The sequence below is a fragment of the Suncus etruscus genome, chromosome 12 (assembly GCF_024139225.1).
Source record: "Suncus etruscus isolate mSunEtr1 chromosome 12, mSunEtr1.pri.cur, whole genome shotgun sequence".
Taxonomy (NCBI): Eukaryota; Metazoa; Chordata; class Mammalia; order Eulipotyphla; family Soricidae; genus Suncus; species Suncus etruscus.
This window is the reverse complement of record NC_064859.1, coordinates 74,879,304-74,904,061: the sequence shown is the minus strand read 5'-3', so window position 1 is coordinate 74,904,061 and position 24,758 is coordinate 74,879,304. Positions and strand designations below refer to the sequence as shown.

General features: G+C 44.5%; 1 protein-coding gene across 1 annotated transcript in view; it reads right to left on the bottom strand.

Moving 5' to 3' along the window:
- Positions 1–8,338: 8,338 nt before the first annotated feature.
- The window catches only part of GRHL1 (grainyhead like transcription factor 1), a 62,764-nt gene continuing 46,344 nt past the window's right edge, over positions 8,339–24,758 (bottom strand). The window contains exons 10-16 of the mRNA XM_049784520.1: positions 21,608–21,659; positions 18,890–19,029; positions 17,370–17,413; positions 14,601–14,692; positions 13,897–13,982; positions 10,004–10,068; positions 8,339–8,582 (exon numbers count right to left, since the gene is read on the bottom strand). Of these exons, the coding sequence (XP_049640477.1) occupies positions 8,468–8,582; positions 10,004–10,068; positions 13,897–13,982; positions 14,601–14,692; positions 17,370–17,413; positions 18,890–19,029; positions 21,608–21,659 (594 nt within the window). The 3' untranslated portion in view covers positions 8,339–8,467. The remainder of the gene's footprint in view (positions 8,583–10,003; positions 10,069–13,896; positions 13,983–14,600; positions 14,693–17,369; positions 17,414–18,889; positions 19,030–21,607; positions 21,660–24,758) is intronic.

Genomic DNA, 24,758 nt, shown 5'->3' with positions numbered 1-24,758 from the left:
CCATCTCTGTGCACCAGAGGAAAGGCTCTTAGGGGAGATGCAGGGACCGAGAGGATAGAGCCCAACTATGGCACTTATTACAGGCCTGGCTGCAGCCAGAGCACCAGAAGTAGTCATAGCAGGAAAAAGAGACAACTGCTATTGTCCTTGGGCCCAGCCAAGATGTCCAAAGCCCCACAAATGGGCTCTGGCACCTGCTCGTCATGCATCCTCTCCATGGGCTGGTTGCTTTAAGGAAAACAAGCCAGATTCCAGCTCAGCACTGCCCAACCCTGTGACTTCTAGAACCTCTGCTCCTGCTGTTGCCTGCCATGCTGGGGTCTGGGTCTGGCTAGGGGACTGTAGGGGGGCTACTGGGAAGCCTGGTTGGGCTGGGACTCAATTGGAAGGCACTGAAGGGGGAGAAGGGGTCGGCCAGGGAGCCATCAGGGAGCTTTGGGTCCAATGAAGAAGTGGCTTGGGACTGTGGGAAAGGAGGCCAGTGTCTGTCCAGTGGATGAACTCAGAGTGTAGGAGCTCCTTCCTCAGTAAATCAGGGTCATCTAGCTTGACTGATGTGTCTCATATATTTGAGACTGAACCTATTTAAAATGCGGATAAAATGGCACTCCTTATCATCCTCACCATCCAGATACCAAATGCCTCCAGTGCCCTCCAAAGGGCAGCCCTGACCCCATCCCAGCAGCCACAGAGCTCTCTGTCACTACAGCCAAGTTTGTGTTTTCTAGTTTTTTGTTTTTGGGCCATACCCAGTGACACTCAGGGGTTTCTCCTGGCTATGTGTTCAGAAATCCCTCCTGGCTCGGGGGTGTTGGTGTACCTAGCCGAGACCCTGGATTTGGGTGTAGATACCTAAGACCCACCCATTTCTGGGAGGGGTCTTGGGAACCGGATATTAGGTGTGACCTTACCTGCAAGACCCGGCCCATTCCTGGGAGGGGTCTTGGAAAAGTTAGATAAGCCTTGGACCAAGGGGATTCGGCCCCCTTTCTGCACTGTTGGGCGCTCTGGCTTTTGGGCCTCTGTGTTCTGGTCTTTGACCAGCATGGAGCCCAAAGGGAAGATGGCTGAAAGGGTTAAGAGGCAGGGCTAGCCTAGAATGGCTAAATGCTTGAAAGGTTATGAGATAGGCCACACACATGTGGTGAATAGGGAATGAATAAAGCTGATGCTTCCTGATGCCTGCTTGTGAGTGATTACGCCGATCACCTGGGCCTGGGACCCGCCGGCTGGATGGGGGATGAAGCCACGTGGCTGGGGCCTAAGCACAAAGGCCTCCATCCTTCACCATCCAGCACCGTTAATTATTTGATACTACAACTGGCGCTCTGAACTCTGACCTGAAACCTGGACCCAAGAAAACAGCAATGATGGTGAGATTTCTGCTTTTCAGTTTCATTTTGGCTTTTTTCAGTTGCGGTGAGCCCAAAACCTTGGGCTACCACGTGAAGCCATTTTCAAAGATGGCCAAAACCCCATCTGGGGGCTCAAAGGCCATTGAAACAAGGGAGGTGGAAGCTTGCATCATCTCCAGCCCAGGCCCAGGCCCAGAACTGAGACTTTGTTATAAGAAACAAAAACCTTGGCCTCTTCAAAGACTAATTAAAAGTCTAAATTGGAAACGGAGGAGAAAAAGACTATTGAAAATGGACTGATTTTCTGAGAATGACCTTTGGCTTGAATTTGGATTTCAACTTTGGAAATTTCGGACTGGACTTTTAGTTTAAATAACTTTGAACTCTGGACATCCAGAAATGCCCTGTGAGGCTGTGGCCGAAAACTTGCTTGCTAAGTGCCGCCCGGAGGGGAAAAGCGGCGAAAAGCTTCTAATTAGCCCTGAAGCAGCGGCTTGGCTTGGCTTGGCTCCGCTCAACTCGGCTTGGCTCGGCTCGGCTCGGCTCGGCTAGGCTCAGCTCTGTTCCAAAAAAGTGGCAAGACTGGGATCCACCCTCCAAATCACAAAGGTAAAATGGCGCAAGTGAACCGGCCTGCAAAAAGTTTAAAAAAGCCACGTGGTGAGATCAGCGTAGAACAAATTAATCATCTGAACTATGGTTTTAGGTGTAGGAAATTAGTGGGTAGTTATATTTTACTCATAGTTGGTAATGGGATAAGTTTTAGTTAGTGGTTAAAAATAAAAATAAAAGGAAAGTAATACAGTTTAGCCCATTTAAACATCTGATTTCTAACCACCTGCATCTTTGTCTTAATCATTTTCTTTATAATTTAAATGTGTTTTGTTGTCTTTCATAGTTAATATTTTCAATTGCAAAATGTTGTACTGTGTATTTTAATGTACTTAGCCTGTTTTTAAAATGTATGCCATGCATTTATGCTTTAGTACTTGTGTGTAGGAAAGGTTAATAGGAACAGGAAGTTCCCCCAATATAGTTTAAAAGTATAGGAACATGAAAGTTTTAAAATAGTGCTTGGTAAAAAAGCATTAAGAGAATTTTAAGTTACAAGTGTATAGTATATTTTGCAGAAATGTTATGTTTTTGAAAAGGGCTGGTATATTAATTTTCACTCTATTACGTTGGTGCATGAAAATATTAAGAAAAGGGGGAAATGTTGGTGTACCTAGCTGAGACCCTAGATTTGGGTGTAGATACCTAAGACCCACCCATTTCTGGGAGGGGTCTTGGGAACCGGATATTAGGTGTGACCTTACCTGCAAGACCCGGCCCATTCCTGGGAGGGGTCTTGGAAAAGTTAGATAAGCCTTGGACCAAGGGGATTCGGCCCGCTTTCTGCGCTGTTGGGCGCTCTGGCTTTTGGGCCTCTGTGTTCTGGTCTTTGACCAGCATGGAGCCCAAAGGGAAGATGGCTGAAAGGGTTAAGAGGCAGGGCTAGCCTAGAATGGCTAAATGCTTGAAAGGTTATGAGATAGGCCACACACATGTGGTGAATTATTTGATACTACACGGGGGACCATATGGGATGCCAGGGATCAAACCCAGGTCCGTCCTGGGTCAGCCACATGCAAGGCAAAGGCCCTACCTTTGTGCTATTACTCCAGCCCCATGTGTTTTCTAGTTTTATCTGAATGTTCCTTCTCATGGTGGTGCTGTTGCTATTGACTATGGCCATACACTTTAGTGCTCACACCTGCCTGACCATGCATAGGCACTCTAGGGTGCTACTGGGGGTCCCAGATAGCTCTACTGCTCAGACTGCTCTGGGTGCATATGGGCAGCAGCCTGGATTGAATTTATAACCTCACACTTGCATGGCAGTGTTGATATGACCTCCCACAACTTCTTGTTTATCCCACCTATATGACCAGAACAACCCACATCTGGAATGGGTGGGTAGAGGAGTCTACCTGGGGGAACTGAGGGGATAAGAAGGAAATTTAGAATCAGCAAAGGGGGTCAGTCAGCAAGGAAGCCTGGAAAAAGCAGCTGAAAGGGAGACAGAGGCAGAGAGAGCCAGAGAAGAAGCAGAGACGTGGCTGCTAGGAAAAGGTTTAGCATAGAAGCCATACGAGGAAATGTGTTAGTTTAGGACCGTGAAATAAAGCTGGCTGACTCCTGGAAACTTCATCCTCTCTCCCCTGGTGTAGGACAGGCAGAGCCTCATCAGGAGTGCACTAGGCAGGCCCCGCCTTCCCGATGTCCCTTCCTGCAGGAGGGTGGGTGGCTTGTCCCTAGAGCACTTCTGCCCTCTGGACTCCTAGCTCGGGCCAGAGCAGCCTGCAGGATGTTTGTTCACTCTTACCACACTCGCCCTGGATGCAGCATGAAGTGCTCCATGCGGGCTCCGGGAAACGGGGCCATCTGCTTGCAGCCAGGCGTCCTCCTGCCTCATGCAGCCGCGTGATGTGGGGATCCACTGCCCTGGGTCTAGCAGATGGGAACACAGAATGTGAGGCCCAGCATGTGGCCCAGATCCTGGGAGACCAGTGGGCTGAGGACCCTAACTCCTCTCTTGTTGTGGGCCAATTCTGTTGCAGACACCAGCGCCTGCAAACAGATTCTTCGTGGAGTTCAGGAAACCTTCACGGGGAGAGAGTGGGTACACGAAATGGCGAAAAGACGGAACAACATTGTAGAAATGAATGAGACCACACAGAATGCATGGGGACTTGCGTCTAGAAAGACGAAGACAAATTTATTTTTGAGCTGGGTAGCTTTTAAGGTTGAGGTTTGGAATGCAGGGTGTAATTTTTGACATCAAAGGAAATGGGAGATGACCAGGGGAACAGGATGAAAGACCCTGGCTAAAATTAGCATATTAAAGAACCGATACTGAAGGTGAAAAAACAGTTTCTATTATGGGTTTGCTTTGTTTTGGGTAAGCAGGGGGAAACAGGTAATTTTCAGGGAAGTGGGAAGAGAGAGGAGTGTTTTAGAGTTTTGGGGAAAAACTGAAAATTACTTTGTTTTGAGTAAGCAGGGGAAAACTGAAAATTGCTTCACTCATGAGCTAAGTGTTTGGAAAAACCTGATCGTGGCGCCAAAGTAGCAAAGATCACAGGGAGCTTTTTAGTGGGAGACTTTTGGCGGGATTTGTACTGTCCTTCTTTGTTAGAAAGAATTACTAAGGCCTGATTTTTAGTAATGGTTAAAAATAAAGAGAGAGATAGTTACAGCCACTTTAGAATTATGGCCAAACAATCCACGCAAAGGGTCAACTGATTTTGACTGCTCTAAGCGGGCCTTTTTGGCAAATAATTCTTTTTCAGGAGTGCAGCACTTTTAATGTGTGCCCTTCCTGAGTGAGGCGCAACACTCTCTTCTTCCCCATATCAAGCACCTCTGAGCCTACAGGCCACACCCAGAATCTGCCTGAGGATGGGGTTGTCCAGGGGTACTGTTCAGGTGGGGCCGAGTACAGGTGGGTGCTCGGGCCCCATAGGAGCAGAGTGGCTCACTGCCTGCTTAGAGTCCTAGTCCATGTCTTTCTTGGGTGCCCAAGGCTTCCTGGTTCAGTGTATGGGGTTGAAGGGAGAACACAGTGGGTAAAGCACTTGCCTTATACATGGCTGATGCAGGTTCAGTCTCCGGCATCCCATATGGTCTTCCGAGTCTTCCAGGAGTGATTCCTGAGCACAGAGTCAGGAGTAACTTCTGAGCATTGCCAGATGTGGCCCTAACACAAATAAAAACAATCAAAATAACCCTCAAGTCGAGAGGAGGCAGCTTTCTCCTGGAACCATAGTGAGGGCTTGAAGTGGACATAAACAGAGAAATGGTCCTATGGAACCAGGCCTTTAAGGGACTTCTGTGCAAGCTATTTTTTTCTCTTTGAATAGAGCCAAGACACACACACACATAAGACATGTTGACAGCATCCTGAGACCACATAGGAGAGCAGGACTTAGGATAAAGGCCCAGAGGAAGATGCTGGGTGGCTGGTAACATCACATCCCAGGAGGTTGTACATCCCTATAACTTACTTAGTAAAGATACTTTCTTTGCTGTTTGACTACTTTTTGTGGGGGAGGGGTCATACCCAGTTGTGCTCAGGGGTTACTCCTGGCTCTCTGCTCAGAAATCAAACCACTGTCCATCCTGGATTGGCTGATTGCCAGGCAAACACCCTACCACTGTGTTATCTCTCCAGCCTGTTTGACTACTTTAAAAAGCTTCTGACATTTGTATTCCAAAACCTTCTATAAGCTGACACAGTTTAAAAGGTGTTGCGCCCCACTCAGGAAGGGCACACATTAAAAGAAGTGACACAATGTATTGGAACCTGAGTTTCTGTTAAAACTCTTAAAACAAATTAATACTAAAATTTCTTGTTGGAAAACAATTACTTTTTTCTTTAAATAATCAAACTTTAGGGGCCGCAGTTATGGCGCAGAGGTAGGGCGTTTGCCTTGTACAAGGCTGAGGACAGACCTTGATTCAATCCCCCGAGACCCATATGGTCCCCCAAACCAGGAGCACATAGCCAGGAGTAACCCCTGAGCGTCACCTGGTGTGGCCAAAAAAAATCAAACTTCAGTGATGGTAGAGAAATTATTTGGGATCCCTTTAATTAGCATCTGTTTGGGAAAATTATGAGGAAAAACAAAAAGAGTACACATGCTGGGAAATGAGAGCAGCCCACAGTGGTTCTTAGTGCTTTTAGTTTGTTTTTGGGTCATATATGGTGGTTTTCAGGGCTTACTCCTGGATCTGCACTCAGGGATCACTCTGAGCAAGCCAGGATAGTTGTGTACAAAGCAAACACCCTTCCTATTTTATTATTGCTTGGGATCCTTAGTGCTTTTTGTTTGTTTGTTTTTGTGTCATACTCAGATGGTGCTCAGAGGTTACACCTGGGTTTGCGCTCAAGATTACTCCTGACAGTGTTCAGGTGGACCATATGGGATGCTGGGGATTGAACCTGGGTTGGCCAGGAGCAAGGCAAATGCCCTATCCGTTGTGCTATTGTTTGGGCTCCCATCTTTTAGTGTTTCTTTTTTTTTTTTTTTTTTTTTTTGGTTTTTGGGCCACACCCGGTAACGCTCAGGGGTTACTCCTGGCTATGTGCTCAGAAGTTGCTCCTGGCTTGTGGGACCATATGGGACACCGGGGGATCGAACCGCGGTCCGTCCAAGGCTAGCGCAGGCAAGGCAGGCACCTTACCTTTAGCGCCACCGCCCGGCCCCCCCTTTTTTTTTTTTTTTTTTTGGTTTTTGGGCCACACCCGTTTGATGCTCAGGGGTTACTCCTGGCTATGTGCTCAGAAATCGCCCCTGGCTTGGGGGGACCATATGGGACGCCGGGGGATCGAACCGTGGTCCTTCCTTGGCTAGCGCTTGCAAGGCAGACACCTTACCTCCAGCGCCACCTACCCGGCCCCTCGGCCCCCTTTTAGTGTTTCTTAAGACCTCAAACTTTGCTCAAGGAAGGACATGGTCAAACTGAATAACAGAAACTGACATATTATGAAATAGACATATAAAATTTAATCCCTTTGCTTTAAAATACATCTTCAAAGATACAATTAAAAACAGATGAAATCAATTTCATAAAACAAAACAGAAAATATTAGATGACCCGTATCCCATGATATCTTACCATAGAAGACCAGAATTTAACTCACATACTTCATTAGCACATTTTAATGAAAGACCATATCTATTCATCCTATTTAATACAAATGACCTATTCTAGTTCCCTGAACCTAAAGATACCCGTGATTTTGTTATAAAATTATGCTTTCTCATATTTTAATATATTTAAACATGTGTACAAAACGTTCCCCTGCCACAGTAATATTTTCATAAATTCGTGAATGCTTTCTAGAATGCCTAACATATAAAACAATCAAAGCTTTGAAGCTCTGTCCTCTGCTAAAACAAATAAATCATTTCTTATACCAGGAAGATTGAGAAGAACTCTGTTCTGAGTTAAATGACTTGGTACAAAGAATCCAGGTGTGTCTCTCCTTACTGGTTGTTACATCTGACTGACACTAGCACTCACACACACAACAGGCACCTGCTGCAGTGTTCCTCCTTTACTTCATGAGCTGACCAGTGCAGAAACGCATGCAACGACGTTCTCCAGAGCCAACAGAATATGTTGCCTGAGAAGGTCTTGCTATGCTACAGATTAACCTTCATGTCTAGAAAAACGTAGAGAAAAGCATTTTAGTGGGTTCCCCTAAGCATGCGATCTGCTTGTTCTACATTATCAAAAATAACTTAACCTTTCGTCGAGGGAAAGTCTTCAAGGTAGACCTTATTGCATCTCTTCACCATATGTACACAGGCACTGTTATTTATATATTATATATATTATATAAGATATGTATGTACACATTTACAGTCACAAGCATTACAAAATGTATTGCACGTATATACAATGCAGCTTTAGCTTAACCGATGCATACTGTAACCCATTGAAGTTCTTCATAAGAAAGGCAGTTGATCAAGAAAGTTACAAGGAAGATTCCAGTAACATGCCCTATTTAAGTAAACATATCCCGGGGGACAAGATGCGAAGGGAGACAGGTCAGGGTCTACCCTGCCTCTTCAGATGCCACGGCGGCTGACACAACCAAGGCAGTCAGGTGCAGGGGGATCCGACAAGGGCATTTGTGCTTAAAGCTGAGCCTATGGCTTTCTCATGCCTGCACCACCAATACGGAGAAGTGAACAGGCTCACTAACGCGGAGGAGACAAGGCAGAGATCCTTGGATGGTTATAAATAAAGTCGCAGAGATTCTAAAGTCCAGGTCTAGTCAATCTAGGAGCCAAGCGTTCACTTTTAATCCTAAGGTACTGAGAGCAAAAAATTCAAACATAATGGTGGGATGGATTCTTTGTTCATGGAAAGTCGCCAAAGCGATATTCAATGCTATCTCCAAGCCAAATGTAGTGAATGTAGTGCCATCTTCAACCGAAAGGAGTCCCTTCCACAGACATCATTGCATTCGGTGGCGGCTGCCCGGTGTTCCTGCAGCTCCACAGTGAGGCCACAGAGCACCTTCGTTTCTCTCTCTGGGAGGTACTGGTGCTGCCTCCTCAAATCTCAGTGAGGGTAAGTTTGTAGGAGCCCCCCGCCTCTTCGATCTGCAGCTGGAAGGTGTCCTCGTTGGAGTAGTGCTTCACGATGTTGTCATCCATGTTCACCAGAATCCTGTGGGAAAGACCAGGCAGAGCCATTCATTCCTAGGGAACTGGGAAGCAGACCTGGAGCTCACAGCTTGCTACTTCCTAGCTGTGACACATGAGGCAAACTGTCTACACCAGCAGTTTCTGGTTGCTCCTCTAGAAATGGGATGAGAGAAGAGCCCAAGAGACTTGCATGGGTTTAAGAGGGCCACACTTACAAGTATGGAGAGGAAACAGAAACAAGGCATGCTAGCTTATTTGCCCTGTAGCACTCCGTAAAATGCCAGCAACTAAGTGTACAATGAGCTTATTTGGAAAGCAGATCAGTGAAATGTGTCTATGTGATCTCAAGTCACAGCTCCCAACCAAGTGTCCCTAACAAACTACCGTCTCTGTCACGTTGCCCTCGGATTTTTGTTTTTATTATAGCCAACCCTGTTCTAGTAAGCCTAGACACAAAAATTCTAACTCCTTGGTTTTGGTTCTAGAATTAAACCCCCAAATTCTTATGTTATCTCCATGGCAAACAGCACAGAAGCTTCAACATGAGACATAACACTGATTCCTGACAAAGAGGCATGGTGTCAGGACAGACCACGGAGTCCCAACAGGAGGGCAGGGAGATGTGAGCAGAGAAGCCCAGTGGAGCTGGAGCTGGAAGGCTGACCCTCCACTGAGCAGTCTCTTAAGTTACCTCATCTGGCAGCCCTGACGGTGAAGCTTGTCTTAGAGGGAGTCTGGCTCTAAGTGGGGGCTCATGCCTGAATGCTGCTATATCCTTTTTTTTTTGGGGGGGGGGGCATACCTGGTGATGCTCCGGGGTTACTCCTGGCTATGAGCTCAGAAATTGCTCCTGGCTTGGGGGACCATATGGGATGTCAGGGATTGAACCGCAGTCTGTCCTAGGCTAGCGTGCGCAAGGCAGACGCCTTTTGCTTGTGCCACCTCTCCAGTCCCACTATTGTATCCTTTAGGACACTTTACAATGTGCCCAGGAAGTGATGCCACCTTACATGGCCAAGCAGGGGAGGAGCAAAAAATATTTCCCCGAGCATGCCAGGGGCAATTTTTGAGCACAGAGCCAGGAGTAGCCCCTGAGCACCACTGGGCATGGCCCAAATACAAACAAACAAACAAACAAAAAATAAAAACATTAACTTGGTTTGGTCCAGCCATAACCAGAACAGCACACAGGGCCTCGGGCTTTCACACGCAATGCACATGCTCCAGCCCTTTCAGCTTTCTCTTCTAGACCCATGACAATTTTATTTTAAAAACTGGAACTATGTCTACAAATATGTTTTAGGAGGGTTAATTTTAATGTGGAAAATGTAAAAAAAATGAAAAATATTCTTACTTTAATGTTTCTAGTAGATGGGCACAAATACATATAAATAAAATGTCATATATGACTTAGAGGTAGTAGGAATACCATTCAATACTCACCCTTTTTTACATTTTTTGAATATCTTCCCAATCTTGTCATAGGGTACATCATATTTGTCCGATATCTGAAAGAGCAAAGAAAAGTAATTTCAAGATGTTTCTCACAGTTGTGAGTTAGTATGTGTGTGTATTGTATGTGTGTTTGCGGGGCTAGTTATTCAATCTTTTGTTTTTTTCAAAACTGCAAATGCAGGGGCCAGAGAGATAGCATGGAGGTAAGGCATTTGCCTTGCATGCAGAAGGTTGGTGGTTCGAATCCCGGCATTCCACATGGTCCCCCAAGCCTGCCAGGAGCGATTTCTGAGCATAGAGCCAGGAGTAACCCCTGAGCGCTGCTGGGTGTGACTCAAAAAAAAAAAAAAAAAAAAGAAAAAGAAAAAAAAAAAACTGCAAATGCAAAGATCTCTCTAAGGCCCCACCCAGAACCTGGTCATGAACTACACAGTTCTGTTTCACAGGTTCAAGCCCCGGGGGATGATGTTAAGGTTCCTTCTAGGAGCTGTACATGCTATGTGTTCCCGATGTATAATGACTCAATCCCCTGAGCCATAGGGAGTTGGTCCCAGCATAGGCAAGAACAGACAGATAATTCTGATTTGCTTTCAGTCCTCACAGGTGCCTTTCTGCCCTCAGCAGCCCACCAGCACCGTGGGCCAGGGCTGTTGTGAGGATGAAAGTGCAGAGGTCGATTTCCGATGCTGAGTTATTAGAGGGAAAAATATTTCAATATCCCAAAGCCTGCTTCCTACTCAGTGAGTGGCTGGTACAGCGCAGTGAAGCAAGTGTACTGCACACTCGAGATCTGCCTTCCCAGGGAGGGTCTCTTTAACACAGCAACCACTAGTGTGGCTCACACTTGGCTCGTCATTTAATTAACCTGAATTTCAGAGCTATTGACAGCGTGTTAAACACATGGAGTGGAGTATTCTGAGGACAAGCAGCTGAGTTCACTGAGATAAAGCGCTTTATTTGGAAGTACTGTCCAGATGACTCCTAGACTGGGTTCCGCACCTGGCATCAATGTACAGTGTGCAGCTCTGTGCAGCATATAAAAGACTGGGTTTCAGTCACGTTCAACCTGACACACCCCCAAAAAGGCAATTCCAATTCCATCCAGGATCCCAGGACACAAACCAGTCTAGTGCTTCTCTGTATTGGTGAGCAATAAAGCTCTAGAAAAAAAAAACACCAGAGTGCAAAGACACTGGGCTAAATTCCTTAAGAGCTGTGAATAGTTGCATTTGGCAAGATATTTCTCACACTCTCTTTTTGCTCCATAAGCAAAAAGAACCTGCTGATTCTGCCATAGTCTTGGGCTGGGAAGACCAGGAAAGGAAGAACCACTCAGGGAAACTGCAAGAGGGGAAGTGAGAGGGAAGGGGTGAGCACAGGTGGGAAGTGGCGAGGCAGCAACAGGTAGTGAAGACCCAGAGTGCCAAGGCAACAGCTCCCCCAGGTCCCCCCTGGTGCTGCCTGTCACTCTATTATTTTGAAGCAGAGTAGGTTTTTGTTTATTTGCTTGTTTGGGGGTCATGCCTGACAGTACTTGGGACCATATGGGATGCCGGGGATAAAACCCAAGTTGGTCACAAGGAAAGCAAGCACCTTACTTACTGTAGCCCAACGAAGTAGGTGTTTTATTGTTTTTGTCGTATCTGATTATGCTCTTGGCTCTGCACTAAGGAATCACTCACTCCTGGCAGGGTACAGACCATTTGGGAGGCCAAGGATCAAACCTAGGTTGGCCATGTGCAAGGCAAGCAACATACCTGCTTTGCTATCTCTCTCCGTACCCACTCCCTGCAGCAAAATAAGGTTTTTGTGGTTTGTTTGTTTGTTTATTTAGCCACACCTAACAGCATACAGGCATTATTCCCGGCCTCTGCACTCAGAAATCACAATTGGCAGGCTCAGGGAACCATATGTGATACCGGGGGTCAAACCCGGTCAGCGGGGTGCAAGGCAAGCGTGTTACCTGCTATTGCTCTGGCCCCAGTAAAGTAGGTTTTTGTTGTTGTTTGGCTTTTGGGCCACACCTGGTGGTGCTCAGGGGTTACTCCTAGCTCTGCACTCAGAAATTGCTCCTGGCTGGCTCAGGGAACTATAAAGGATGCCAGGGATAGACCCAGGTCCATCTGGGTTGGCCATGTGCAAGGCAAATGCCCTACTGCTGTACTATCTCTCTGGCCCCAGTAAAGTAGGTTTTTTTTTTTGGGGGGGGGACACCCATTTGACACTCAGGGTTTACTCATGGCTAAGTACGCTCAGAAATCGCCCCCTGGCTTGGGGGGACCATATGGGACACCGGGGGTTTGAACTGCGGTAGCTTCCTTGGCTAGCGCTTGCAAGGCAGACACCTTACCTCTAGCGCCACCTCGCCGGCCCCATAAAGTAGTTTTTATCAAAAGAAATTTACTTAGAGAAATGTGAGGGGAGAGAAAGAGAGAGAAAAAAGATACACATTCAAGAGAATGTGTATATTCTTCCTTGAGAAAGAATAAAAATAAAAACCCTGACTTATTTTTTTACTTTAATTATTTTCATATGACATATTTGTTTCTTTGCTTTTTCTTTTTGGTATTTGGGTCACACCCAGCGGAGCTTAGGGGTTACTCCTGGCTCTGCACTCAGAAGTTCCTCCTGGCAAGCACAGGGGACCATACAGGATACTAAGATTTTGTTGTTGTTGTTTTGTTTTTGAGTCATACCAGCATAGCTCAGGGGTTACTCCTGGCTCTATGCTCAGAAATCACTCTTGGCAGGCTCAGGGGACCATATGGGATGCCGGGATTCGAACCACCGTCCTTCTGCATGCGAAGCAAATGCCTTACCTCCATGCTATCTCTCCGGCCCTGGGAAACCAAGATTTGAACTACCATCTCTCCAGGATCGGCTGCATGCAAGGCAAACATCCTACCACTGTACTATCTCTCCAGCCCCTCTTTGCTCATTTTATTGTCCCCGTCTTCCCAACTAGAACCCTCACTCTGTTTGGCACTACGTCAATCACACTAACTCTTATGCCAGTGCCTACGATAGCACCCCATTCAAAAAGCAGGTGCTAAAGAAGTATTTGCTAAATGAAGGAAGACACTACAGCTTTAGGGGAGTTGAAGGGAAAAGGATTTGCAGCCCAGTTTATGACCAAGCTTTGAGCTCAAGAGCTCCGCATATCTAGGTGGTAAAGGTCAGTGACCCAGATGCAGTGGTGAGCCCCTAAATTTCACCTGATCTGATGGTACGAGGGTGCTCAGCACAGGGTGTATGGCTGCCTCCTCCTCCCATCACTCAGGTGCAAGTTGTTTCCTCACAGGGCACACTGGCTCAATGCACAGTGGGCCTTGTGCTGAGATCCTACAGAAGGATTTATGCTCCATCAGCTGTTCTCAAAAATGCATTGGGAAATGTCTTAATACAAGTCCAGTCAGATCCCAGATCAGGAATTTCCAAAAAACCATCATTTTCATGCAGGATGTTTGAAAAACACTTTTCTTTTGGGTGGTGGCCACACACAGTGGTGGTACTCAAGATCACTCTCAGCAGGGGGCTAAGAATGATGTAGAACCAGGGTTCGAGCCCTTTGAGCTCTTTCCCCACCTTTGTCTTTTCTAAAATTTTGATCAGAAATAACTGCTGGTAAATGACGATCTTTAAGCAGATCTGTAAAATGAAACTATTTCATAAGTCAACACAAATTCACTCAGTTCAGTAGTGCAACACTGCAGAGGCAGCAGCACCTGACCCAGCGTGCTTGCCAATGTGGCAGGAACGAAATCCCCACAGGGGGATACAGAGAGATTTCAGAATCTGGCTGGTCTGGGAGAATTGTCCAAGTAGAATTCTATGTGTGTGTTTGGCTCTTAGAAAAAGTTGAGAAAGTTTGTAGTACTTACGGCTTCCATCAGGCCTTTCAAAGATGGAGTCTTGAGCATCAGGGCATCAAAGACTTCTTCTGACTCCTTCCGAACATAGAGCAGCACTGAGCCCCAAATGGGAGCAAGGAGGTGAAAAAGAAAAACAAAACACAACACAGTTTACTTGTGAGCAAAGGGAGGAAAGAGACCTTGAGTAGTGGATAAAGTAAAAAGACTGCTACACCCAGGACAACAATGATGAACCCCCAGGAAACCAACTCAGGACAGCAGAGATGAACCCCAGAAACTGACTCAGGATAGTGAAAATGAACCCCAGGAAACCAACTGAGGATGGAAGAAATGAACCCCCAGAAACTGACTCAAGACAGCAAACATGAACCCCAAAAACAACTCAGGAAAGCAGAGATGAACCACAGGATACCGACTCACGACAATGAAGATGAACCCCAGGAAAGAGAGGCAGGACAACAGAGATGAGCCCCAGGAAGCCAATTCTGTACAGCAGAAATGAACCCCCAGAAAGCAACTCAGAATGCTTTCAGTGTCCTCCACTCTTCAGCAGGTACCCAAACTCCGGTCAGGATTTTAGGCTTGTGAAGAACACACTAGGAATTGGGGCTACACAAGACTTGTTGGAGCAGCTTACAGTCAAGATCCACTGAGGACATGCTTCATTGTGAACCCCTCCCATATCCACCTCCAAGGAAGGGAAGGTAACATACCTCTTTTGGGCTCTTCTATCCGGGTCAACTTTGCAGGGGGTGGGAGGGCAAAGTCATCCTCAGATCCATAAGGGCCCCGTTTCAAGTTGGACCTGTAGGTGACCCAGAGACACAGTGTCAATTACTTGCAGAAACTAGAAGGTTTGAATTTTATATCAAAACGGCCCCTGTACTTCATCTGGTCCAGCTTCCTGACTAACAGAGGAAAGTCTAAGTTCAAGAAAAGATAACTATGGGGCCGGAGAGATAGCATGGAGGTAAGGCGTTTGCCTTTCATGCAGAAGGTCATCGGTTCGAATCCCGGCGTCCCATATGGTCCCCCGTGCCTGCCAGGAGCAATTTCTGAGCACGGAGCCAGGAATAACCCCTGAGCACTGCCGGGTGTGACCCAAAAACCACACACACAAAAAAAAAAAAAAAAGAAAAGATAACTGAACTAAGGCTTAATGTGCTCTATATCCTGCTCCAGCTTCCATGACTCCCTGAGGACTTGGGCTACCTCTCAGGAACAGGGAGTCCTTTTAGAAGTTTTATGGAGTTAGAATTTGGGATGAGTGAAAGGGAGCTGCAAAAGTGATAATATGAGAAAAAGAGAGAATATGTGCAAATGTCAAGTAGGGTGGCTGAATAGAACCACAAGAGACAAATCTTGCTGAGAACATGGGGCTCTCATAAGGCTTTTCTTAATCTGTGTTTGGGAATTTTAAATGTATGGTGTAGGTGCGAGGCAATATTAAGAAGCTTTGTCGGATGAGGGTGCAATCATTAGAGTGGGGCCCCCTTAAGGGGACTGCAGAGCTAGAAGCAAAACAAAACAAAACAAAACAAAAACAAAAACAGGCCAATGACTCGGACAATCATGAGAAGAAATACCATCATGACAGTGGGATAAAAGGAGAAATGGAAACAAGCACTTTTTGTAAAATAAAGAGAGAGAGAGATAGAGAGAGAGAGAGAGAATGAAAGCAAACAAAGAGAAAAAAAACCCACGAAAAACATGAAGTGATAAGAGTAATTATTAGCTATTACAGGCACAAGTCAAGGGGTGTTCATTCAATCTTGTGAGGTTCAGTGTTGGAAATGGGCAAGAAAATAGTAAAGTTGGGGCCAGAGTGATAACACAGCAGGTAGGGCGTTTGCCTTGTACATGGCCAACACAGGACTGACCTGGGTTCAATCGCTAGCATACCATATGGTCCCTCAAGCCTGTCAGGAGTGATTTCTGAGCACAGAGCCAGGAGGAACCCCAGAGTGTCACTGGGTGTAGCCCACAAATGAAAAAAAGAAAAGAAAAGGGAAGGGAGGGAGGGAGGGAGGGAAGGATGGAGGGAGGGAGGGAGGGAGGGAGAGAAGGAAGAAAGGAGGAAGGAGGAAGGAAGGGGGAAGAAGGAGAAAGAAAGAAACAGAAAGAAAATAATAAGTAACAAAAATAGTAAAGTAACTGAATATGAAGACTGCTTGCTATTGAGCACAATAACCACTTCAAAAACAGTGATTTGGGGGCCAGAGTAATAGTACAGTGAGTAGGGTGTTTGCCTTGCATATGGCATGCCTTATAGGAATGATTGCAGAGCTCAGAGGCAGGATTAACCCAGGATTAACACACCACTAGGTGTGCCCTCCCCCTAAAGAAATGGTTTGGTCTTAAAATAACCTGTCCCAGCTTCCAGCACAAGGCAAGTCTCCAGAGAAAGCAGCTGCAAAACTGATGTCTGAAAACAATAACACAACACCAGCAAGATCCTATGGAGGATGGCCTGCAGGCCAATGGCCCTGCTGGCAACATGGGTGGGGAAGAGGGAGCTACTGTGCCCCAAAGGGGACAGATGACTTGCAAGTCACCATATGAAGGCCGGTGGTTAGCAGTGATGAAGCTGGGATTCTATGACCCATTCTTCCTCCAAAAGACAATGGGTTTCTTGGAGAAGAAGCTGGAGAGAAGAGTCTGAAATGCACAGTGCTTGGGGCAAGGGAGTGCTCAAGGAAAGTAGAAGGGCTGGGAGAGGGACCCAACAGGCCTGACAAAAAATTCATTGACCATGTGACAATGATGATCACAACACAGTAAAACTGGGAATGTTGGTCTAGACCAAACAGGTAAATTCAGAGTTGGATGAGGAATAAGCTATTTAGAAAGATACAAAGTCCCCTGCCCCCTCAAAGTCCTAACTACACAAGGCCAAACCATGCATGTTCAGCAAAAACCCCAGAAGACTCCCTGATGTTGGTAGGTAGAGGGAACACCTTGATGAAAGGGGTTAATGGAAGTCAGGTGTTGAGGACAGGACACCCTAGGAACCCAGCAGTACATCCCTGAGCCAAGCCATGAGACCCACCAGAAACAATGTGCAAACTCAACTGAAGGACAAGCCACAAAACTACTGGTTTATAATATTTTCAAAGTCTTTGATCAGGAAAGTATAAGGACAAAGTGAGATTGTTCCAAATTGAAGGAGACTAAAGAGACCAGAATAGACCAGGTAAGTTGGCACTGAACCTTTTTTCTTTGCATAAAGGACACCACGGGAATTAGATAAATGAGTGGGTATGAGAAACAGTGCTAATGTTCTGACCTTGACTGAAGTTATGCAAGATGATTGACTATAAGAAATAGTCAATGCTTAGAAATGCTATATAAAAATGAGTTGGCAAATTACTCTCAAATGACTTAGAAATAAAAAGTTTTGTTGGTGTCATGTTTGTAAGTTCTTCTGTAAGTTTAAAATTGTTTCAACATAAAAAAGAATGTATTTCAAATAAAAATCTTACCCTTCACCCTCCAATTCTTCTGAGGCAGGACCCAAAGGAAGGACCTAAGGATAAAAAAAAAAAAAAAAAAAAAAACCATATTGCTTTTCAAGTGCTCAAAATATTTCAGACCATAGAAGAATCATTTCCTAAAATAGAAATTACTCTACATATAACCAATCTAATAAAAAAATCTATTCATCCTAATTTTATATAACCAGATTCTTTTTTAAAAAAATTCATTTGTTGGGGCCAGAGCGGTGGCGCTTGAGGTAAGGCATCTGCCTTGCAAGCACTAGCCTAGGACGGACTGTAGCTGGATCCCCCGGTGTCCCATATGGTCTCCCAAGGCAGGAGCAATTTCTGAGCGCGTAGCCAGGCATAAACCCTGAGCGTCACCAGGTGTGGCCCAAACCTTCCCCCCCCAAAAAAAATTTTTTTCATTTGTATTTGGGCCACATCTGGCAGTGCTCAGAGCTTACTCCTGGCTCTGTGCTCAAAAACACTTGTGGTAGGGCAGTGTTAAGGAATTGAATTTGGGTCAGCCACATGCAAGCAAACACTCTAACAACTGTATTATCTATCCCTACTGTCCATTAAATGATCAGATTTTTTTAAATTTTTTTTTTTTTGCTTTTGGGCTACACCCGGTGTAGCCAGGGTGTACTCCTGGCTCTGCACTCAGAAATTGCTTCTGTCAAGTTCGGGGGACCATATGAGATGCCAGTGATGGAACCTGGGGCCCAAGGCAAACACCCTACTGGTGTTCTATCATGCTGGCCCCTAAATAACAAGATTCTTAAAGCTCTCCTGAACTCTCTTAACTCAGAGATTGGTAAACTATAGCCAAGCACAAACCTGCTCATTGCTTGCTCAGGTGAAATGAAGTATTTTTGACACTGCCCTGTCAGTCACAGGTGTATTATTTATGTCTCTGTTCAGGCACATCAAGAGCAGGGTTTAGCAGACACAAAGCTGATCACATGGCCCCAAAGCCCAAAGTACTTACCACTTAACCCTTTGTGGAAAAGCGACTAAGTCTGCCACCCAAAAGGTTCTCATTTGAAACTGAGTACCTAATTCATGGTTCCCCCAAGAACTCTGAAATGCCATTAGTCTGTACAAACCTGTCTACAAAGTGCACAGTCAAGTATCTTTCTGGCAGTTATGAGGCACAGTAAGAAAATGCATGCTCTGCTCCTTTCCAGTTCCTATCTGCAAGGCTCTTACTCAAAGCAGGATGTGCTTAGGGAACTGCACAATAGTTGTCAAGACACAGCTGTGATGACTCAGCAATGGTCACCACCAAAAAAGCCTCCTGCTGTATTTTACAGCCTCAAAGCTACCTATTCCAGGTGTTTTGGCTTGTCTCTAACACATGATAGTGTGGATGTATCACAAATTAGAAAAGAAATTTTGGTACCATAACTCCAGCCCCTAAATGTCACCTTTTTTTTTTTTTTAAATTTTACTGCCAAGTAAAGACCCACACTTTGTCATGTCTACTTCCTCAAAACCAGCCCACCATCCCAGTTACCTACGTGAGTGCCCCGCTGGAGGTTGGCGAAGTGCACGTCAGGAATGAACAGGACGGGTTGAGTGTCAAGATCAATAAATGGCTTGAAAACTGTGATGTCCATTCGCTTGTGAGAGAGAAGTGGTGGCACTTTCACGTCAGAAACTAAAGAGGAAAATTGCTTACGGTTAACGGCTTGTGCAATAAGCAAATAGGGCACAGAGCAATTTCCTATGTGGATCAGAAACTTACAATGTGGCACAAGGGAAGAGACCCAGCAAAGAACCCAAACAAAAAAATGAGTGTATTATACATGTATATGTATATATATTTATATACATATAAACATATATATGCATTTACTAAAGTAAAATAGTTTTATTTGGAAGGGGAGAAAGAGAGAGAAGGGAAAGAGAGTGAATCCCTGAAAGAAAAGAAATTAAGCCCCCCCAAAGTAGGGCTACAGGTGATTCCAGAATGGAGTGTTTTAAATATTTTTTAACAGAAATTTTATTTTGTTTTTGGGGTCACACCTGGAAGTACTTAAGGGTTACTCCAGGCTTTGCATTTGGGGATCACTCCTGGTAGGGCTCATAGGACTATATTTGGTGCTGGGGACTGAACCTGGATTAGCTATATGCAAGGCAAAACTGTTTTAACTCTCCAGACCCTTAACAGATTTTTTCTTTAGACACCTAAAACAACTGCATTATCTTATTAAAATCAGGAGAGAAAAACAGTATCTTTATTTATTTAAAAAATTTTGTTTTGTTTTGTTTTGTTTTTGGATCATACCCAGTGGGTCTCAGGGGTTATTCCTAGCTCTGCACTGAGAAGTTGCTCCTGGATCATATGGGATGCCAGGAATCAAACCAGAGTCCACCTGGGGTTGGCACATGCAAGGCAAACACCCTACTGCTGCACTATCATTGCTCCAGCCCTGAAAAACAGTACCTTTAAACATGACACAGAAGACTTGGAATAGGGACAAAGCACTTTTATTCTGAAAAGCTAAAACTTCTAATTATACAAACATAATTTAGCAATCAGTTCACCTTAGCCATCCTCGTTAAAATTTTTTTTATATCCTGGGCCGATAGCATAGCAGTAGGGCATTTGCCTTGCATGCGGCCAACACAGGTTCAATTCCCAGCATCCCATATGATTCCCTCATGCCTGCCAGAAGTCATTTCTGAGTACAGAGCCAGGAGTAACCCCTGAGTATTGCCAGGTATGACCCAAAAACCGAAAAAGAAAAAAAAAAGACATGCCTTGCAAGTGTGAGGCCTAGGATACAGTTTCCAGTCCCATCTGGAGTGACCGTAACTGTTCCAATAATTAGCAAAAAATAATTAAAAAACTGCTCATCCTAGCATCAGTTTCAGAACATACATCTTAACCAAAGAACTAAGCTTCTGGGGGGCCCGGAGTGGTGGCGCTAGAGGTAAGGCATCTGCCTTGCAAACGCTAGCCTAGGACGGACTGGGTTCGATCCCCCTACATCCCATATGGTTCCCCCAAGCCAGGAGTGATTTCTGAGCACATAGTTAGGAGTAACCCCTGAGCATCAATGGATGTGGGCACCCCCCCCCAAATTGGGATGTTAAGTGTAATAATAACTATTTTAAATTTATTAAAACCACAGACATTTCTGGTCTGTTGAGTGTTGAGCTGTGCCAGTTAGCGAGCTACTCTCTGACGTGATGTGGTGGGTTCACATTGATGTCAGCGAAAAAGGGCCGGACCGAGCCGAGCCAGGCGGCCTGTACACAGGACAGATGCTAGCAAGGCCCCCAACTGCAGATGAACATACTGCTGGGAGCAGTACTTCCCTGCCTTTAAGCCAACTGAGAATAGGGTTTGTGAGTAGAAATACTGGTTACCTTTTGAAAAAGTAAAAAGACTTTTCCTGATGAAAGTTTCCAACAGAATCTCTATAGATTCTACTAATACTGTCAGAATACCACACAAGTTGATGAGAAAACTAAATTCATTTGGGATGAACACACTCTGCATTCTCATGGTGTTACTCTTCTTAAAAAAGTGAAATGAGACCCAATTTTATCAACCACTACTCAAGAGAAGAACATGTTCTTCTCTTAACATAAAATAAAGAGAATATCCAGAAGGCCTGACATCCAAGCCAAACTTTCAAAAATCCTTCCATTAGCTCCCTAAGAAGTGATTTAGTTTGGTCATAGATCAGGTTTTTGTATCTGGTTTATAAATGTCCACTTTAAGGGCCAGAGTGGTGGTGCAAGAGGTAGGGCGTCTGCCTTGCTGGTGCTAACCTAAGATGGACCACACTTCAATCCCCCAGCATCCGATATAGTCTCCCAAGCCAGGAGGAATTTCTGAATGCATAGCCAAGAGTAACCCCTGAGCATCACTGGGTGTGGCCCAAAAACAAAACAAAACAAAACAAAATGTCCACTTTGGGGAGGGTATGTTTTGGGGCTACATCTGGCTCTGCTCCAGAGCTTACTCCAGGCTCTGTGCTCAGAGATCGGTCCGGAAAGACTCGGGGGTGTGAAATGGATGCCAGGGAATAAATCTTTGTTGGCCACATACAAGCACTCACCCTACCTGATGTACTATCACTTTAGTCCCATAAACATGTCCACTTTTTAATCTTCTGTTTGAAAACTCAATTCACCATTCTTAACAGAAAAGGTCTGAAGCACGTGTTGGGAACATTTCTACTTACAGCCATTCAACTGGGAGCTGGGGTCAGCACACTTGCCTTTTCTTTTGCTCTGTTTTCTTTCTTCATCCCTGATTTTCCGTTCAGCTCCCTATAGGTCAAGAGAAAACAAGACATGATTCTGCTAAACAGATCCCTTTAAAATAGCTTCTACTGAGTAAGGGAGTGAGAGCACAGGGATGTTAATTAGGAAAAATGAAAAGCTGAGAAAATCTACCAACACATGGGGATTTTCCTATTGTCAGAAATTACAAGAAATAAAAGAAGATACAAGTTAACGTAACATAGAGTATACTTTCCTACAAGGGTAACTAAAAGCTTCTTCGTTGTTTGTTCATTTGTTTGGTTTTTTTTGGAGGTCCCCACCTACAGGTACTAAAATGTACTCCTTGTTCTGCTCTCAGGAATCACTCCTGGCAGGGCTCAGGATATGGGATATTATATGGGCTATCAAGGATCAAACCCAGGTTGGGCACATGCCTACCCACTGTACTATCGCTTTGTTCCCTGAAATGTGGGATTTTGACTAAGAATTTGGCACTAACTAAATGACAGATAGGACCATTACTCCTATCACTCAGATCGGAATAAAGGAATATGGTTTGGAATTTACATGATTCCTTAAAAGAAAATGTGATTCCAATCCTGTAAGTACATAATACATGTTAATATGGATCTGTAACTATAAATGGAGTGAAAATTGAGCCCACAATCATAGAAAAGAACGAATACTAAATAGGAGCTGAAATTGAGCAAGGTAAGTATAAAAAACACTGCTGAATAATAATTTTGCTTGGCATATCACTGACATTTATTTCTGGATATCACATATTTCCTTGCAAAGTTAGCTAGTTACAAATGAACTGGTAGCCAGTATTTCTGAATATAAATTTCCTGAAAGCAAAGCAAAGAAACCATCCCAATGATTTTGGAATTACTATTCAATAAACTAATAGCTTTTAAAAAACAGCATCAAAATTATTTTATGCCTCTTCTAGAAGATTAACAGATAAGTAAATTGTCTTCTTATAAAACTGCTAAGTAATATTGACACGGCATGATCTCTGTTTTAGAAAATCAGGAGAATCTCATATCCTGCTCTTTACTTGAATGCAAGTGATCTGCACCTCTCAGTCTTCTCTATGACAAGCAATACCTTCACCTAATGATAAATCACACTTCCCCAAAAGAAACTTTACCAAGTAGTACTTTATTCTCTCTTTCTTTAATCTCTTCCTCCCTCCCTCCCTCCCTCCCTCCCTCCCTCCCTCCCTCCCTCCCTCCCTCCCTGCCTGCCTGCCTGCCTGCCTGCCATGCCTGGCAATACTCAGGTTTAGTCCTGCCTTTGCACTCAGGAATTAACTCCTGGTGGTGCTTGGGGAACCATTTGGAATGCTGGGGATTGACCCCAGACGGGTTGCATAAAAGACAAGCACTTTATCCACTGTACTATGGCTCCAGCCCTTCCCTACTTATTTAACAGTCACACCCATAAGAAAATAAAAAACCATCACCAAAATGAAAAGCCAATCTGAATAGGAATCCTATTTGCAAACCATATACATGTTAATAAGTGGTAAACATCTAAAACACAAAGAACTCAAACAATTCCATTTAAAAACAGACATGTTTGGCCAGGGATGTAGCTCAGTGGTAGACAGTGTGTCTTCCCTCCACCCCCCGCCCCAAGACAGTGTGTCTTCATGTTTAAGGCTTCACATCTCTCCTGAACTTTTTCACATATAAAAATGAATTGTATTTAGTACAATAAATACTGAAAAATAAATGAAGATGAAAACAGATTTTTCAAGGACATACAGATAGCCAGAAAGCCCATGGAAAGATATTCAAGATTACTAACCTTCAGAGAAATGCTAATTGAAAATACAATGAGATATCACCTCACACTTATTATGAAGAAGAAAAAAAAAGATAACAAGCACTGGAGAGGATGCAGAGAGAAGGGAACCCTTTGTACTGTTGGTGGAACTGTTGTGTATCGAGTTCCCAGTATGGACTGGTGTGTATTGAGCATAGTAACCACAGTGGAAAACAGTACTATATCCCCAACATGCTAAGAAATACCATGTGATCTGTAGACAAAAGAGGAAGAAACCTGACCCCAGGTTCAACATGGCATGATTCACAACAGCCAGGTAAGGAAACAACCTGTGTCAATTAAGAAGAATGAATGGTAGAGACATTGCTGCATATACTCAAAAAGGAATTTTTTTAGTCATAACACAGAATGAAATCGAGGAGCTGGAGAGATAGTATAGGGGTAAATAAAGTCTTTGCCTTGGCTGCGGTAGGCCCGGGTTCAATCCCAGGCATCCTATATACTCTCCTAACTACCACAGAAGCACAGAGCCAGGAGTAAGCCCTGAGCACAGCTAGATGTGGCCCAAAACAACAACAACAACAATAAAACCAAAATTCACAGACATATAAAACAAAATTAAAAAATAAAAGAAATAAAACCAAATTCACAGACAAAAAAAAACAAAGGGTTGGTGAGATGTGGGATTATGTTGGGGACCCAAAATGGGAGACTAGCTTGAGAGCAAATAACCTTCTAGTTATAAAACAAGCCCTGTGACATAATATATAGCATGGGGACTAGAAATAGGTATTGTATAAATTCAAAGATATTATTGAATAGATTTCAAAAGTCCACAAGAAAAAAACCAATATATTGTACACCTAAAACTAATATAATGTTAACTTGTATTTATTATATCTTTAAGGAAAAAATGATGGAGCATAGCATGAAGAGCATTTGCCTAGCATGCAGTGGACCTGAGTTCAGTTCCTAGCACCACTTATGGTGATCCCTGAGCGCAGGGCCAGGAGTAAGTCCTGAGCACTGCCAGGTATGATACAAAAACAAAACAAAAAACAATAGTCATAGAGAAAAAAAATGATAATGATGAGCATATAGATTTCTCACCAGAAACAAGATAATATAGCAAAGTACATAATTAAAAAAAAACTGATGGAGAAAAATATCAGGATATGGGTCAAGTGGCAGAGCAGATGAGTTTCTGTGGAAGGCTCTGGGCTCTGGTTTGATTGCCATTGTATACCCATGTCCCTGCTCAACAGAGCTCCCATGCCTCTCTTACCTTCCACAACCTCCAAAGCACTGCCAGCTGTGGACCTTACAATAGCTGTTTAAAAAAGGCAAGAA